This window comes from Podarcis filfolensis, assembly GCF_964270895.1.
Source record: "Podarcis filfolensis genome assembly, chromosome: 8".
In the NCBI taxonomy this organism is placed as follows: domain Eukaryota; kingdom Metazoa; phylum Chordata; class Lepidosauria; order Squamata; family Lacertidae; genus Podarcis; species Podarcis filfolensis.
In genome coordinates this window covers 47814994-47833915 of record NC_139611.1, presented here as the reverse complement: position 1 = coordinate 47833915, position 18922 = coordinate 47814994, and the positions used below count along the sequence as shown (strand labels likewise).

General features: G+C 42.2%; 1 protein-coding gene across 3 annotated transcripts in view; it reads left to right on the top strand.

Moving 5' to 3' along the window:
* Positions 1-18922, top strand: part of ADAMTS18 (ADAM metallopeptidase with thrombospondin type 1 motif 18) — a 96839-nt gene that overhangs the window by 30141 nt on the left and 47776 nt on the right. For all 3 annotated transcript variants that reach the window (XM_083629819.1, XM_083629818.1, XM_083629817.1), the window contains exons 4-8: positions 6328-6604; positions 11913-12112; positions 15870-15953; positions 16481-16640; positions 17612-17717. In XM_083629819.1, the coding sequence (XP_083485945.1) occupies positions 6328-6604; positions 11913-12112; positions 15870-15953; positions 16481-16640; positions 17612-17717 (827 nt within the window). The remainder of the gene's footprint in view (positions 1-6327; positions 6605-11912; positions 12113-15869; positions 15954-16480; positions 16641-17611; positions 17718-18922) is intronic.

Here is an 18922-nt window from a genome sequence, read left to right as displayed (position 1 = left end):
TTCAATTACATTTGAAGTATTCCAGCATAAAATCTAAAAGAAAGAAGAGGGGAAATGCAAGTTGTACTATGTAAATCAAGGATAGCACAGTGTGATCAGCTGCCAACCTGTTCCCTGCTGTCACCAGCACTGGCACTTCAGCAATAACAATCACACTAGACTGTGATTGTTATGGCTGAACCTATCTCTGGCCTTCTGGGTGCACAGATCTCATGGCTTGATAGTATATCACCAATCTATGTTTTTTTTGTAGTTGGCATGGGGCAAAGACTAGGTCACATTTTAAAGCTGTTGAAGTGGTGGCCTGCTGTTCTGTGCATACTTCCTAAACTTTTAAAAATTATTTTAAAAATACTGTAAGATACCATGTCACAAAACACACACATACACGCATTCTCTCTCTCTCTCTCTCTTTCTTTCTGGAAATGAACTTTTCCAGTTTGTTTAAACATTCAGGCATTATGCAGATTTATTTTGATGATTCAGATATAATTTCTACTTACATTTAGTCTCAATTGGGCCTTTTTTTGGTACATCATTGCCATACATAAGAAGATAATGGCTTCTAATGAGAGATTGGAACTTGTGATGTTGCTGAGCCTCACCATTATTACCTGGTTTGTTATATGAATTGGTCCAGCTGTCCAGTGAGCAGATATATTACAATAGAATAGACTGTGTGGTGGAGGCACTTAGCCAACATCCAGGCAAGTAAACTGCTGCTAGTTTTTGAGGAGGAGACAGGCAAGGTGCAGGGAGGGTGGCGCAGTACTGATAGACCAGAAGGAGTGCCAGATTGACTGTACTGGTTTCAAGGGTGCCAACCTAAATAAAATATTGGGTGGGGGCAAGTAAGCCCCACCTCGCATAATCAGTCATGTGATGTGGTGCACACACACCATTTGAATGGCAATGCCCATCAACTTTGTGGGGGCCTGACCCCCTCAAATATTTTATGGGGGTACGAAGCGATCTTGGCCCCTCAGAGTTGGCTCCTATGAGTGGTTTGATTGTGCCACAGTGCCCTCTCCTTCCCCTCCTGGTAAGCAGTAACGACTCATTACACCATTCACTACTAGTTATGGAATTATGGCAAGATTAATATATTATACTAGAATAAGGGAAGGAAGACAGGGCCAGAACAGATTTATGTATAGACAGAAATACAACACATCTCATTCTAATGGGGAAGACTTTGACCAGAGGATCTGAATACTTGCTCAGTCTGCTGTTGATAACCAAATTTAAGGCCCCTGATTTCTGTCCTTAGGGTTCTTTGTCTATAAATGGAGCTTGGACTGGGCAGCCCTACAAACAGAAGAAAGACTTCTGACAGCACTTGAAACAGAGAACTGTCCTCTGCAAAGGGGACACTAACCAAACAATACAAACAATTTGAGTGTTTCACTGTTTTCAGTTAAAGTCATAGGCCTCAGTCACAGCTGATGAAATATTTTAAAATATGGCAATGTGAAAAGATGCAATGAACTTACAAGCCAACATATGACTTTTTCAAGTCATAAACCTTACCCATTTTCTCCCACAATGTTGTGTAAAGGGAAGCTTACCCCTCACAACTTTGAACTGGACTGTGGGGTTTAATTGGCTTAATCAACTGATTAATCAACTAAAGCTTTGATTAATCAATGGGGAACAAATTCAATCAGGGAGGAATAGTTAAATTGGCAAGGCTCCAATTAGGGATACATTCCTGTTTGTTTGTTTTTTGATGTAGTTTTGGCATGTTACAGTAATAGGAAATTTTAAAAAAACAAAATATGAATAACAACATGTAGCTAAAATTGTTCATTAAATTATTCTTACATTCTTTTCAGTATCTCAAAAAGGCACCCATTTCCAGCCTTCTGTAATATGCAGATTTATAATAAGGGATGGTGATCAATCATCTGAGCATTCTTTAATCAGCGGACAGTCCTAATAAGTTCCTTACACATCATTGGAATTCTCAGCCCACCAATGTGATGTCTGCAATGCAGTGCACATCACAAGCAGGTTCTTGAAAGGGAAACACAGACAATTCAAATCATATGGTTCAAATCATTTATGAAATGAATCCTCTAGGAATAATTTCAGATGTTGGAAACCTTTAGAATAGCAAAATAAAGAACAGATTTACTATGTTTTTCTGTCTCTCTCTTTCTCTCTCTCTCTCTGTAAAATCAGTTAGCAGATGCCCTGTTTCTGGTGCAGAATACCAGAAGACTATGAGGTTCCCTTCCCCCCTTTTGCCTAGAACTTCGTATGAATGGTGTCATTTCTTAATAAATGATGACATAAATCTTAAGGATTAAAATATCAGTTCTGTCCCCTGTAGGGATCTGCTTCTCCATGCCCTAGTGTGGCTTGCCAGTTTGAAGATTACCAGCACATTGAGCAAAGCAAGCAAATGAATTAAGCCCTTGCCAAAGATGAACTTCTTTTGTATTTTCATTGACAGCAAAGGTTTTACTCCAAAGAAGATGTTAGATGAGGCTGGGCAGGCTTAGTTAATTTCTTTTGAAAAGAGGAAGGAACAAATAGCTCCTGGTGAAGTCTCTTTTCTTATTTTCATAGTGTAATAAACTGCAGCCACAGCTGCATGGGGTTTGAGGAGGCCCCTGAGGAAAGTGTCCTCTGCTGGGCCTCCTGCTCTGTCATTGGCTTTTCATAGGGGCTGCTATGACAGTGATCCAGGGAGCATCAAGCAGCCCTTTACATTTACAGGTATGCCCTAGAATGACACAAGGTCAGAAGGCTAGAACTCTCATAATGCTAGAACTCAAGGCCATCCAATAAAGCTGAATGTTGGCAGAATCAGACTGAAAGAAAGTACTTCTTTACACAGTACAATCATGCAGTGATGAGATTTTCTCCCTGAAGTGGTAGCGATGACCACCACTTTGTATGGCTTTAAAAGGGGATTAGACAAATTCATGTAAGGTAGGAATATCAGTGGCTACTTGCCATGATGGCTATGTTCTGCTTCCACTAAGAGACAAGATAATAATAACTATTATTATTTATACACCTGCCCATCTGGCTGGTTTCCCCAGCCACTCTGGGCAGCTCACAGCATATATCAGAACATACTAAAACATCAAACATTTAAAACTGCCTGATACAGGGCTGCCATCAGATGTCTTCTAAAAGTCAGGTAGTTGTTTGTTTCCTTGGCATCTGAAGGGGGAGGGTTCCACAGGGAGGGCGCCACTACCGAGATGACCCTCTGCCTGGTTCCCTGTAACTTTGCTTCTCGCAGTGAGGGAACCAGCAGAAGACCCTTGGAGGAGGACCTCAGCGTCCAGGCTGAACGATGGGGGAGGAGATGCTCCTTCAGGTATACTGGGCCAAGGCCATTTAGGGCTCTAAAGGTCAGCTCAGAAATGCACTGGGAGCCAATGAGGAACCTTTAGGACCAGTGTTATATGGTTCCGGAGGCCACTCCCAGGCACCAGTCTAGTTGCCACATTCTGTATTAGTTGTAGTTTCTGGGTAACCTTCAAAGGTAGCCCCAGGTAGAGCGCATTGCAGTACTCCAAGCAGGCGATAACCAGAGCATGCACCACTCTGGTGAGACAGTCTGCAGGCAGGTAGGTACTCTGGTACTTCTTGGTATGCCAGACCAATAAATATATAGAAAAATGGAAAGGGTGGGGGAGGCATCAGCAGTAGAAACTATTGGGCCATTGGAGCCCTTGCAGTTGCTCAAGGATACCAGGTGCTGATCGCAGCAATCATATCATGGCTCAGTGAAGTAATTTTTTTAAAAAAACCTTCTGGGTGACAGTGAAGGTCTATCCAGTCCAGCATCCTGTTTTACACAGTGGTCAGTGGCGTAGCGTGGGGGTGCAGGGGGGGCCGGCCGCACTGGGCACAACATCTGGGGGTTAGGGTTAGGGGGTCAAATCCACGGGTTAGGGGGCGCAAATCCACGGGTTAGGGGGCGCAAATTACTTGCCTTGCCCCGGGTGCTGACAACCCACGCTACGCCACTGGTCAGTGGAATACTTTATGGAAACCTGCAGGCCAGCTGTGAAACTGTTGGCCAACTACAAGTGCATGATTTTCATATAAACATATAAAGCTGCCTTCCACCAAGTTTAGATAGCACTGGTTCACCTAGGACAGTATTTTGCTTTTGTTTTTTAAACTGGCAGCAGCTCTCTGTTAAAACAGCAACGACAAAAACTCCCGCTGCTTCATTTCCTTTAGCTGGAGATGCCTGGGACCATGTTCTTTCTCTCTGATCTGTGGCGCTGTGAATCTTTTCCAAACTAAGAATATGCTCATATTAAAACATACTCTGCATTCAGTGTGCTCCCACTGCTAGATATTGAAGCCACAGTCACACATTAGCCACAATCCATATCAGTCCTGCAGTTTCTTGACAAATGTTTGATGCATTTTTTTCCTCAAACCAGTTTCCATCTGACTAGAAAACTGGATGCAGAGTAGGCAGTAGTAGGGACATTTGAAGAAGCCATTGCACATGCAGAGATCATTGTGCACACACAGATAACAGCTTCATGGAAAGGAGTTCCATGGGAGTGGGGAAACCAATAATGTACATTGGAGGAAGACATCTCTGCCCCTTCTCAGATGTGAACACTGTGCAAATGAGGCTTGAAATGCAGATTGGGGATGGGGGATGACCTTGCTGTGTTTTAAGCTGCTAATGTGAAGATATCCTAATTTTCAACTAACAACATGAGATACAATCTGTGTAGTAAGAAAGATAATGACCCAGGGTATCCTATTTGTGCGGAAACATTTTAGGTCACCTCTAGACTGTCAGTACTTTGTGAAAGGGATTCAAGTGCATACTGGAAATTGAGGTTTATGCAATGAAAGTGGATTAAAGAGCTCAGTCACACCAGTGCAACAAATCCACTTAAAAAATAACAACCTGCATTTTGGCAGTTAGGAAAGTCACAGAGTAATACATTGCAAAATGTGGGATGATCACTGATTAATGGGAAAACTTATAAACACTCCACAAACAAATTAGAGTGTGTGCTCATTGTTGTATAATCTCCCTGCAAACAAATCAGGACAAATGTGCAATAAAGATCAGACATAGTTTAATCCCCACATCAAGTAAATCAGGATGAATGCTCAATGAACAGGCCATCTGAAGGAGTTCTTAGGATGTCATCATATACCCAGTAACCCAGGAGGAATTTAGGGTGGCCACATATGTATAGTCAGAAATGTGTTACTACGTTACCAAAAAGGTCAAAAGAGGACACGTACCTGCATGCTATTGTATTTCTACCACAGCATTGGACCTCATGGTATTTATTTGTGAAAAAAAATCTATATACTGCTTTTAAATGTGAAATGGTCAGGGCAGCTCACAAAATACCATTAGAATACCATTACAACATTGTACCTTGCTTCTGAGTACACAGTCTTTGAGTAACCAAACTTATTTGCACATCTGGTTTTGATGAATCTGTTACACATATACTACAGAAGCTGACAAGTGGTTAACAAGGTTTGCAGCAGCACAGACCTCAATAAAGTCCATGTTGGCCCTTTAAACTAGAGCTGGATATATTAAGAACAATAATAAGGGAATGGGTTGCTTTTTTGCATTTTCATTCCTAATTCGGGTGTGTGTGAAGGAGAGTGCACAACTTTGTGATTCACAAAGCTTTGCCAGCTTTCTGACTTGTGCACAGTTCTGTCGATATTTTAAATACTTTAATAACTAAGAAGTGAGACGTCAATAGGACTAGCAGATATTTACAAAGAGATTTGTAAATGTTCACATGCCTTGCTGCCTGCAGTTCCTTAAGAGACATGGCCGAATCTATCAATTTTGGCTTCTCTCAGTTTCTCAAATTTGCAATCTTAAATTTGATCCTCCATATTTCCACATCAGTTTGTGTGTTTTTAATTGCGAAAACAGTAACACTTTCTCCCAAAGAGTTCTGTGAGCTGTGGTTTTTAAGGGTGTTGAGGCTTGTTAGGAAACCCCCTATTTCCTGCCCAGAGCTACAATTCTTAGAGTGGTTTAATAATCAACCCATCATCACAGGGAACTCTGGAAATGGTAGCTCTGGGAGGGGGATACGGATCTCAGCACACTTAACAAATCATGGTTCCCAGAATCCTTTGGGGGGAAGCCATGATTGTTTAAGGTTCTATCATAGTGCTTTCAATGTGTCGTGTGAATGTGACCATAGTGTGATCAAATCTCATACAAGGCAACGGAGCAGGTTGGTGACCTGCTCTTAAGATTCCTCGTGGCTGCATTTGAGAAACTCTTTGCCTAGTGAACCTAAGTATAACCTTATCTTTTCTTTATATTTATCTCTTTAGTCAGGTTTGATAAGGACACGGGAGAATGACTTCCTTATATCTCCATTACCTCAACACCTAGCACAGGAACACCACTATACGCCACCTGCCGGACACCACCCTCATGTATTGTACAAACGGACCGCTGAAGAGAAGGTGCACAAAGTAGATTCCAATCCCCATCACTTCCCCCCTGGCCATCACAGAAATCACACTGCCCACAAGTCTCACGTCCAAGCTCACGGTTACCACCACGGAAGGTTTCAAAAGCAGCATTTTTGTGGACGTCGCAAGAAATGTATGTAAGGAAACTTTCTATCTCTTTTCTTGACGTAGTAGTTCTTAGATTATTAGGTGTTTGTTTTTTGCAGTGGTCTGCAGGCATTGCTTTGGTGATTGCTGCATTTTTTAAAAAAATATCCAAATAAAAGAGAATGAGCAGTGCCTCCCCCAATCTGCACTATACATTTAAAGCCTTATCGTACCATTGTAAACAGTGCCCCCCAAGAATCCTGTGTACTGTAGTCTGAAGTGTGTTAAGGGTGCTGAGTGTTGTTAGGAGACCACCATTTCCCTTCCCAGAACTACAGTTTCTAGAGTTCCTGGGGAAGAGGAATTGATTGTTAAATTGCATGTAGAATTGGAGTGGAATTGTGGCTGGTCTGATGAGAATTACAGTCCAAAACATCTGGAAGGCACCAGGCTGGCAAAGACTGGCCTGCATACATAGCTTCCCAAATCCATAACTCTGGATAAACAGAGGCTCTGGGCATGTTGGCCTTAAGCATCTGGAGTTCAAGGGGCAAGACGCAACCACAAATTCATTTCTCCTAGATTAATCCATGATTAGGACTGCTTTGGATAGCTTGTTCGCTTGCTTATCCCCATTATGAACACCAAACCTGGATGTATTTGGCAATCTTATTAGGAAAGCAAACCGGAGTTACAATGGGAATTGATTGCTGCAGCTTCATCTGAGATTCCTTGTTTTTTCTGGATGTTAGTGTTCCCCATTAGAGACCTAGTTATTTATTTGTGTGCTTTTCATTTGCTTCAATTTGAAAGATGACTTTGTTGTAGTTTTTAAAAAGACTGTTTAGTTAAACCCATACTTGGATTAGATCAGCTTTAAAAAATAATAATGGGAAAAAGAAAACTTTAGCACAGTGCAGCATTTACGGCATATGTGTAACATTTGCCCCTTTTAACTTTCTTTAATAATTGCACTCAACATGCAGCTTGTATAGAATCAGCATTAGTCAGCATTCTTTTCAAGCCACTTATCCCAAGATACATAATTACAGAGCAAGGCATGCCAAGTGGATCGTGTTTAGCAAGTCACGCTTTAGTAAAATTCTTCCCCCATTTTTTAATAACCCTTTTCTTCTTCATAGTAACAGCAAAGACAAGACTAATCTCAGGACAAGGTGGCCTGAGAAACTACTGTCTGCATGCACTAAACATATATATTATGTGAAGAGCATATAATCTCATATTCCCAGCTAAACAAATGAAGTCATGTGCTTTGTGGCTTGACTTCGAAAGGCAAGGGGACGGAAATTTACTCACACAACTGATCTTTCCCCATGTTCTTGCTGCTGTTGCTCCCTGAGCCCCACCCCCACCCCCCAAAGCCTCTGTGCAGGATTAGGGGAGGCAGTGGCAGCCTGAGGACCAGGCTATGGATCCCAGGACTGGAGTGCCTAAACAGCAGTACTGCATCAATACCAGTCCTTTATCTTTCCTATCTTTCTAGATAGTCATGCTTGTTATGTTCATTTTTCAGAGTACTCTGTCTTTGGACCATGTGATTACCTCTGCCACTCTCACCACCTAGAAAGAGGAAGGGAACAAATGGATCCGTTTTTTTGGGGGGGTGAGGAGAGAAAAGCGCCCACATTTGTTCCTTTTCAGTCACTTGGTGAGCGAAGGGAAAAAAAAGGAGACTGAGGTTGGTGATTATGCACAGGCAGGTGCACTGGATTGGTCTGGTGCAGTTGTACTGCACTAACCTCCTCATTGCCTGGCCCCTTTCCCTGCAGTAAACTGTAGTGACCCACATGCCACAAAGATAGTGTAATTGCTTCACGCCACCCAGCAACCTGCTTCTGGCTAGAGCCCAGTTCTCAAATAAAGTATGACAAGATGAGGTGTGGGGGGGAAGTATGACAAGATAGGGGAGTCATCATTAAATCTACAGACCACCCCCTGACTGCGTAACTTAGCTAAACCTTGCTTCCCCAAGTCAACTTCCAAAATAGTAGCTAGCGGGGTAGTCAAATATGGTGAATGTCATCTTTGCCTCTCCAACCCTTTCCTTCTGCAGCTGCAGAACAGTAGCTTGTTGGCACAGTCAAAAGATTTGGCCAGCTAGCTGCATTTGGAAAGAATTTTGACACAGTTGTGGCTGGTTTCCAAGGGGGAAGCCTATTTATTTGGAGGCTGCAGTTGGTAGTGGGTTGCCACTGGTGGATGAGTTCCAAAGGGAAAATTCCGAAGGAGAGTAAGTTTCTCCCTTGAAATATGGCAAGAGTGAGGGACCTCTGGCATGGACTATTGCTTGTGGATGTGTTTGTTCCTAGGTGAAAGGCTGAAGCAGCCTCTCTTCCCCCTTCTCTGTGATTGTCTCTCTCTGTGTTAGCCTGGTCTCCAACTGAAAAGTGACATGATTGATTGGCTGTACTCTTTATTGTACTTTTCTTTTGTATTAATATGTTGTTCACTGCACTGGAGGCCTTTGGACCAAAAAGTGGGATATAAATAAACCAAATAAACCATAACATACCTTATGGTAGAGCTTTTCCCCCCAATGTGTCCATTTTCTCTATGCAGGTATTTTACATATTTGTGAGCACCGAAACATGTGATTCCTACTTGCAGTTTGAATAGATAAGTATAGTCAAGCAGAAGCTTCATCTGGCAATACTGCTGATCTCTACAGTACCTGATTTGACCAGTCTTGTAACCCACTTCTTTGTCTAGCACAGAATGGCTTGATAATGCTCAAATGGCCCAAATGTTCTCTTGCCACAGTTTTTTTGCAGTAGAATACCATATGCATGATCAAGTGAATGAAAAGTATATTTTGTAGGGTTGTGCACTGGATTCAGCTGATGCAGAATGCCAAAATCAAATTGGGCCAATTTGGGTCAATCTGGACTTTGGTCAAATTGGATTGATATAACCCTTGATTGCTTCAGGTTGGGTCAGCTCACTTGGAACTATCCAGAGCTGTCAAAAGGTGGTGCTGTCAGGCAAAACAGATGGGAAGAGTAGCTGAAGCCCATTTGTATAAGCTGTATGTACATTACGATAATTGCTCCTTTGTATCACTGTAGTACATGGAAGTTTCTACTCTAATCAAGACTGGTTCTATTCAGCAAGGCTCTACACAGACACAGTAAGAGAGATGGCAAAGAGCTTATAGATACATCAAATTCCAGGGTTTGAAGGAAGCAAAACCAAAGTTCATTAAGAGTGGCCATCAGCCGTAAGGCATGGTCCTAGTCACCCAGATCTCCCCACACAGTTCAGGGTGCTACAAGCAGAGATCAGGAACCATTTGACTTCTGAACGGATTGTATCAGATGACTCAAGCAACAGAGAAAAGCTATACAGAAGGGAAATAATAATGTTGTTGAAATAGAAAAAGCAGCTAAATGATGGGATGTCTGGATTTATAAAATAAGGTAGTATGATAAGACACACATTTCTTAACTTAGCTGTAACAATAGTTATCTACCTGTCCCTATAATAAAACATTGGGCACAGAAATACTTTGTCTGGTGAGAGAAGCTATGAAAAGTTTAAGGTGTTGAGTAAAAGGCTTTGGGTTGCATCCAGCTAAGTTCTACTCAGACTTGACCCACCGAAATTAATGAGCCTTAGTCATGTTCATTAATTTCAATGGGTCAAATTTGAGTTGAACTAGCATTGGATACAATTCAATGTTTCCCATGCTGTAGATACAAATCCCATGGTTGGCTCTGAGTCATTTCACAAATTATGCAGAGGCAAGGGAGCTGCAGCCAATCAAGATTCCTAGTATTCCAGGATTCCATTTGCACAGTAGCTGTCCAAGCAGACATGTACAGGCATTCATACTTAACATTTTTAGGTGTGCTGTTAAAATAAATAATGTCTACCAAGGGATAGAGGAGAAATTCATTTCATTTCACACTGAAAGTTGTACCTAATTTGTAGTTTCCAAAACAGTATGTGAACTACATAGTCACTTGTCAAAATTCACACTTCTCCAAATTTTGCAATAAAGTAGGCCAGCCAAGCAGTGTGTACAAAAATGCATATACTGGGTAAAGTGTGCATAAAATGTCTGTGTTAATAACAACAACATGCAAAATGCATAATATGAGGGGAAACTGTTTTGTAAAAATGTGTATATTAGGCAAAATTGCACACAAGTGTTTATATTAGGAGAAATTTGTACTGCAATGCTGACACATTTTCATGAGGATTTTAAAAATAAACAAATAGATCAGAAACAGATGCGAAAATGTGCAGGACTGAATTTAAGAATGGAAAAAAATGAGAAAGTAGGAGAAACTAAAATTGACTGATTCACCCATCCTCAGATGTATCCTTGACATGTCATGAGTAAAGAGACCTGAGTGTAGGCTTCTGCAGCCCTTCAAAATCTCATGTGCCTAGAAGTGCAAGTACTGTATGATAAAGACACAGAATCATAGAATCATAGAGTTGGAAGGGATCACAGGGTCATCTAGTCTAACCCCCTGCGATGCAGGAAACTTGAACCGACAACCGTGAGATTAAGAGTCTCATGCTTTACCAACTAAGCTATTCAGTTCATCCACAAGCATATAAAATTCATTATAGAAAGAATGGCTCATTGGTCATCCCACCTTCAACTCTCTTAAAAATGCATGGTTTCAACCCTCATTTAGAATCCTTTATTTGATGGAGGGGTTGAAACTTTGTCTGTTAGGATAAATTAGCATGAACTATACACATCTGTTTTCATTTGGTCCAGAAGGCATCATGCTTATGGTCAACAGGTTTCCTGCAACTTTATTCCAAAGCAGTAACCATAATATTGGTTGCTGTTGCAACAATGCTAGCACAGTTTGCTTTGTGCATGTGCTCTTGGAGCTGCTGCTGCTCTGACGATTGGTGTACAATGCAGCCTGGGGTGTGTGGAATCATCAGTGGGCCACACACATAGCATAGCTTTCTGAATTGGTCCCTAGATATACAGGAGAATGTGTGTGTGCGCGCACGTGCCCCATAGGGAGATAACAAATAATTAGGTAGAAATTAGAAATGTTTCCCATATCAGCATGTGAAACTCATTCTTTTCGAGATAGATTTTTTCCCCTCTCTGTGACATGTTGTATTAAGTGTCTTTAAAAAGAAAATTAACAAAGACGGACAAATCAGGACTTAATAATGTATTGAAAAGGACTCCCCAGCTAACAACCCATTTTAATCAGCATTTGGCATCTATCACAATATCCTAGATTCATTCAGGGTTCTAGTCCCTCAACACTTTAGGACTGAGCTAAACTGGTCATAAAGAAAGAAAAGTCAGTTCTGAGCAATTTCCAAATCTCTGCTCTGTTTCCTTTTAGACACACCTAAACCACCCACAGAGGACACATTCGTCCTGTCTGATGAATATCGGAGCTTGGCAAGGCTGAAAAGATCCCCCATTAAAAGTCAGAAGAGTGGAAGTTTGAATGTTGAAACTCTAGTTGTGGCAGACAGGAAAATGCTGGAGAAGCACAGCAAGGAGAATGTGACTACGTACATCTTGACTGTCATGAACATGGTAAGAAAGGATGGTGCAGCTGATGAATCCTTTTATACAGTACAAGAAGCCCTCAGCTTGCATTCACATTGGTTAGGCAGGTGGGGAAGTAAAATGAATAAATGGAGAGACAGGGAAACCTACTGCTCTCTGCTCTCCATTTCTTTATCCCCCCCCATCTGTGCCTTTCTTGTTTACTGGGAAGGGAGCTGGGAGGGTTCTGACAGCACCCTTGCAGCACCTTCTCAAAGTCTGGTAAGCTTGACAGTGCCTTCCTTACCAGCCTCTGCCACCTCACTTACTGGAACCACTTACCACAATGTACATTTTGAGATGAGCTTCCTAGAAAATTGTCATTAGCTGGCAATGCTACAAGCATCTACTCAAGCTTCTTACATACTGGGGCCAGTGTTAGGGGCTGGCATGTTTGTGTGTCTATTGAGCACCCACACCTTGGTACCAAGAGTCTCCTTGACCTGCTCATTCCCTTCACTGTTGCATCTTGCTTGTTCACTCTGGCCCCAACAGTGGTGGTGATGGTGGTGATAAGGAAGAACAGTAGATGCTGCTGCCTGCAGTAGGCACTGTTCCAATACCCTGTCCTGTTAATGCAAGATTTCAGCAAGAGCAGTGGGATTTTTCACCCTCTGTGCACCCTGCACCACCCCCAGATTTGCTTCATGTCATGAAGCCTATGAACACAGGAGTAGTCAGATGACAAGGTAGAGATTGGTGATTTGGAGGTGCCCAGCCTGGGGGAAGGTGCTGGAGGATTGGAGTACAGTGGTACCTCGGGTTACATACACTTCAGGTTACATATGCTTCAGGTTACATACAGACTCCGCTAACCCAGAAATAGTACCTCGGGTTAAGAACTTTGCTTCAGGATGAGAACAGGAATCATGCTCCAGCGGCGCGGTGGCAGCAGGAGGCCCCGTTACCTAAAGTGGTGCTTCAGGTTAAGAACAGTTTCAGGTTAAGAACGGCCCTCCGGAACAAATTAAGTACTTAACCCGAGTACTTATAGTACTGTATAGTACTCAAGTAATGAAGAACCTAGAGAAGAGTCTGACCTCAGGGAGGGCCAAAGTGGGGATCTGGACTGGGAGAAAGGGCCAAGCAGGTAGTCAGAAGAGCAACCCACCTTAATAATAATAATAATAATAATAATAATAATAATAATAATACCCCACCTATCTGGCTGGGTTTCCACAGACACTCTGGGCGACTTACAGCACATAAAAAACAGTAAAACATTAGACATTAAAAATTTCCTGATACAGGGTTGTCTTCAGATATCTTCTAAAAGTCAGATCGTTGTTTATTTCCTTCACATCTAATGGGAGGGCGTTCCACAGGGCAGTTGCCACTACTGAGAAGGCTCTCTGCCTGTAACTTTGCTTATCGCAGTGAGGGAACCAGCAGAAGACCCTCAGAGGAGAACCTCTGTCCAGGCTGAAGGATGGGGGAGGAGATGCTCCAGTTATACTGGGCTGAGGCATTTTAGTTGTTTAGTTGTTTATTCTCTTGACATCTGATGGGAGGGCGTTCCTCAGGGCAGTTGCCACTACCGAGAAAGCTCTCTGCCTGGTTCCCTGTAACCTCACTTTTCACAATGAGGGAACCGCTAGAAGGCCTTTGGAGCTGAGCCAAAGTAATCAGATGCCTGAACACAATATCACTGCTGTTTGAGAGGGCCTTGGTGCCTCCCATTAGTGGGAAGGGACCATCCATCTCAAGGGATGCACCTAAGGATAGATTTGATGGTGAGGTGCCCCAGTTGTCTCTGTGGAGGTAACTGCCTGGCTTGAAGAGACCTTGTGAACTTTGCCTACTTACAGGTGTGACTGCTTGCTTGTTCAGTCCCAGGTCTGGGGGAAATGATCACACAAATAACCGTGTCCTCCTGCTCTTAAAAGGGGGAGCTCAGGGTGTGTGTCAAGTGTTGGAACAATTTCTTTGTTTTTGCCTTGCCGTGTATTGTAGAGCCCTACCATGCCTTAGGAATCTGTACCCTGCACTTCAACCTTTGTTGGAGCCCTGTCCTATTTTTTGGAATAAAGTGTACAATCATAACACCCAAGCTGAGAGTCTGAGTTTTGAGTTGGCAGTTTAGGGGCTATGTGGTGTTGGAGAGAGGGAGAGAACATTCTGTTGTGCAAGGAGAATTCCTTGCGCTGACAGAATGCTCGTCTTTGTGCTATGTTGAATACAACCCAATTATTCTAATTTTAATTGTAAACCAGTTTGGATGTCTATTTTTGTGTTGGAAACGTGTGCACAAATGTTTTCTTTTTTTCTTTTTCTTTTAAAAAACCCCCAACATAAATGTGCACAAGTGCATAGATACAGTTGTGGGGGAGGGGCAATAATGGAGGGTGGCAGCAAGAAGGAGGGCGTTGAAACAAGGTAAACTTTCAGCAAATGGAGTATTCCCTCACCACCCTGCCAGTATTTTTTTGGTTTGGCTGTGCTGACTATACGACTTCCAGAGCACAGATGGAAATGAGAGAATCCTTGGCAGAGCTTTGGTTCAAAGCTGCCTGATGGTCTTGTGTAGCAAAGATAGAATGAAATATATGTATGGAGATGTGCTTTTCTTTCTTAAATCATTTCCTTTTTCACAGCAGTGCTTGGCCTGGTCCACGCATGGCTTTTGTACTTGCAAGAAGCTGTGTCATTTTAAATTAAAGAGCACAATGGACTCAAACCCAAGGCCTTGTTTGAGTGATTAAGCCTTGCTCCGGTGTGAGGAAGGAAATAAGGTTATGAACTTGCTCCTTCCTTCCCCTTCTGACCTCTCCCCTTGCTTATGCTAGCAAGAGCATTGCTCAGAAGTCTGAATGCCTCCTTCTTTGGAAATCAGTCCAGTCACCCTTCATTAATGAGGGACAGGGTACAGATGGTTGGATCTGAAGCTAAGGGCAGAGGGGAAGGATGTGAAGGAATACCACACTTGCTTTTTGTACTAGCTCATAGCTTGTTTCCACGCACAATTCTTGCCCTATGAAGTTCTAACCAGGGTCACAACAGTACTTTTTCACCTGCACTGGCTTCTAATTCATTTCCAGCCCCAATTCAAGGTTCTGGTGTTGACCTTTAAAGCCCTGACACCTGGGTATGGAATAGAACAGCTTCTCCCATAAGTAACTACTCAGTGGTGTTTAACTGCACCTTGTGATGTCATTAAATTGACACAATATGCTTAATGTTAATTTTGACTTCAAATGATGGGTTATGAAGCTGGCTTGTTTTGCCAAACCATAGTTAGCTGTGGTCACTGTTTATGGGTTGAATGCAACACTAAAGTGTGGTTAACAGAAAACAGAAGTGAAAGCTTCCTTTTGCCTCCTTGTGTGGCTGTGCCAGAGGAGGGGGGAAAGAGGAGGGCACATGACCTTGGGGCTTGCTGTGGCTCACTCAATGTTCAGATGTGACCATTGGTAAGCAACTGAGCTGTGAACCTAGAAGAACCCCAGTTCAAATTCTGGCACTGAGTCATCAGGCTATTGTATTGAAGACATTGGGCTGTCACTACCATTAATGTTTGTCTGCAAAAATGTTTAAGACTGATGATCCAATTAATTTCATGTTGTGAATTGCATAGAAATATTTCCTGAAGGATCATGTCTTTGTAAATTAATATGTCACCCAGCACATCTTGGTGCTGTCTGCATTTAATATAGTACTTGTGAAGGGATAGATTAAAAACTTATTTTCCTTTTGCTTACTGCTTGTTATTTTCCTTTCTCTTTTGTTTGTGCTAACCTTCACATAGGTATCAAGTCTTTTTAAGGATGGCACAATTGGAAGTGACATCAATATTGTAGTTGTGAGTCTTCTTCTTCTGGAACAGGAACCCGTAAGTGATGTTTCATCCGACTCAGAGAGGTTGTATACAAACTCAGTTCCGCAGAGGGGATTCCATAGGGGAATTCTCATGATGTTGTAAATCATACATATGAACACGTGTCATTTTGGTACTATCAATGATTGAGGCTACAGTGTGCCCGGAAAGCAGGCACTGTGACAAGGCAGGCTTCTTGCCATCTCATTGCATCTCTCTCTGGCATGCACCCTCAGCTCAGCCCCACCACTCCTGCCTCACATTTGCTGAGTGACAACAGCAATCACCCACCATCTGTTTCCAGGTTTAGAGGAGAAGGAAATGCAGCTCACTGGCCTTGGAGCCAATCCCTTTGGAAAAGTCTCTTCCCCCATTCCTGGCCAACTGGGTATTTTGCTACCCACCTAGCCTGCCACCCAGGTCATGCACCCCCTTTCTCCCTTGATCTGGCCCTGTAGATCTTTCCTCATAAGACTTTCACTACCTTTGAAGAATTCTTCCTTTTTCAGTTGCTGGTAGTAGATTTTTTTTCTTGTTTGTAGGGTGGACTGATGATCAACCACCATGCAGACCAGTCATTAAACAGCTTTTGCCAGTGGCAATCAGCTCTGGTTGGAAAGAATGGGAAGCGTCATGACCACGCCATCTTGCTTACTGGATTTGATATATGCTCCTGGAAGAATGAACCATGTGACACTTTAGGTATGGGCATATTCTATGGCAGCCTCCCCCAACGTTGTGTCATCCACATGTTTCCAGCTATGGGGCTGATGGACAGGATGGATGCTCTGGGAGGGGTGGCTTCCTAGGCAGGAAACCATTTGCTAGGATATATTATAGGGTATCACGGCTGAGAAATGAACATATCTCACGTTGTGGTAGATGCAATCCAGCTGCAAAGTTGTGCCTGTTTTAAAAGCATAGAGAGTTCCAGAGAGTTAAGGAATCATTACAACAAGAAGCTTTTAAAATAAACTGAAAACAATGAAAGAAACTTGAGAGGAATAGCTTGGAATATGATCTTTGCTTTGGTCATGTTATAAGGAATCAAAGGAGGCACATTGCCCAGGCTGTCCAAAAGCCACATATGAGTTTCCCAATTTTAATGCCCTCCCCTCAACAACATACTTACCTTCATTGCTAATCCAGTCCCAAAGGCAGCCCAGTACAAATGAGTCGATTTGAAAGTACTGTAGCAAGTTTATATGTCAGTCTTTCACAGTTTTCTACAGGATTATCTGATCTGCAGCATTTTGGACTCAGTGGTATTGAAATGAAGGAAAGGGTCTTCTGGAGGATGGGCACTGTGCCTGGGGAATATCCAATGCAGCCAGGTTGCTTCAGATTTTTGAAAATATCTTTCTGGCTGACCTTCAGGAAAGAGCTGGCGCCCTTTTCCAGAATAGCTTTCCTAACTGACGGGACTGTTGTTGAGTCAGCAGAGAAAAGGAGCCTGTGTTAGTTTTGTAGGCTAACTGCTGCAGACAGAATGCATTTTTCTTGGATTGGGCCCAGCATTGCCATGTGCATGTGAATTTGCCTTGTGCATTCTTCTACATGACAAAGCTTAAATGAGCACAAAACCTTCCTAACACAAACTATGTTCTGAATCTCTGTGATGTTATGCAGCAGAATAAAGATATAATGCCATTCAACCATCCTTTCCCTGGCAGGTTTTGCTCCAATCAGTGGAATGTGCAGTAAATACCGCAGTTGTACAATCAATGAGGACACGGGGCTTGGTTTGGCATTTACTATTGCCCATGAATCTGGACACAAGTAAGCTATTCCTCGTGAGTCTTTCCCTCCCTACAAGCTACTAAAAGACTGTTATTATTATTACTAAAGACACACACACACACACTGCTTTGGCTGATATTTTATTATTATGTTTGATAGAAGATTATGACCTTGCTGATCCGGCAGTGTTCCATCATTACAGTTGTTATCTAATGCAGTGCTAAGTACCATCAGTGAAAGGATTTCTGCTTCCACAATGGGACTTTTCCCCCTCTTCTCCAACTATGCATATCCCATGCCCTCCCCAAACCTGCTCTAGAGTGTTGGGGAAAACTTCAAAAGAGATTTAGGGGAGATTTCATAGTGCAGCTGATCCTTAGTGGGATTTACAATCTGTGCTGATCAGCTGACCCCTGTAGAGGAAGATCTTTTCCATCATGGGCCTGAATTTAAACTGGCAACTCCAAATGTAGAGGTGGCAGCAATTACCATTTTTTAAAAAATGCTAAAAATTCTTCAGCATTTCAGTGTAAATTTATTTTAATAAATAGTTTTGTATGTAATTTTGACTGATGCACACATTTTTGCAAACATCTCCAAATATAAGGCATTTTTGTATGTTATTTTCATTAGTTTTAATGCATATTTTTGCCTAAGATATGCATTTTTGTAAATTATTTGGCGTTTAGAGAACTGCATCACAAAATTTAGAGAATTGTGAATTTCAAAGGATATCTATGTTTCAGTTCTCACACTGTTTCAGAAAGTTCAGCTTTGAGAGATTCACCTTTAAAAGTGAAGTGAATTAAATTTCTCCCCCTTCCCTAGCCTAAACCCACTGGAGGGTTGGGGATCTGAGGTTTTGGATGATTTAGTTACATTTGCATTTTAATCAACTATTTTACATTTGATCTTTAAAATCAATTATTTGCTACCTGAACTTTTGAGATGAGGGATTGATGAATGTTGTACTTAAAAAAATATATATGAATGTTTGCTATGACATTGCGTTCCCAAGGTATCAGTTGCAGGCTAACCGTGGCTTTGAGCACGGAGGCAGAATTAAATCCAGAATTTCTTTTGTTCAGGAATCTGTATGAAAACACATCCTGCACAGAAGCTCCTCATTGTTGGCTTGACAGTTCCATTCAGCTTGTCCCCTTTTGTCAATGGGCATGCTGCTGTCATCCCATTCACTTGCTACATGGATCTCTGATTCTGCATGACTGCTTGGAGCTATTCAG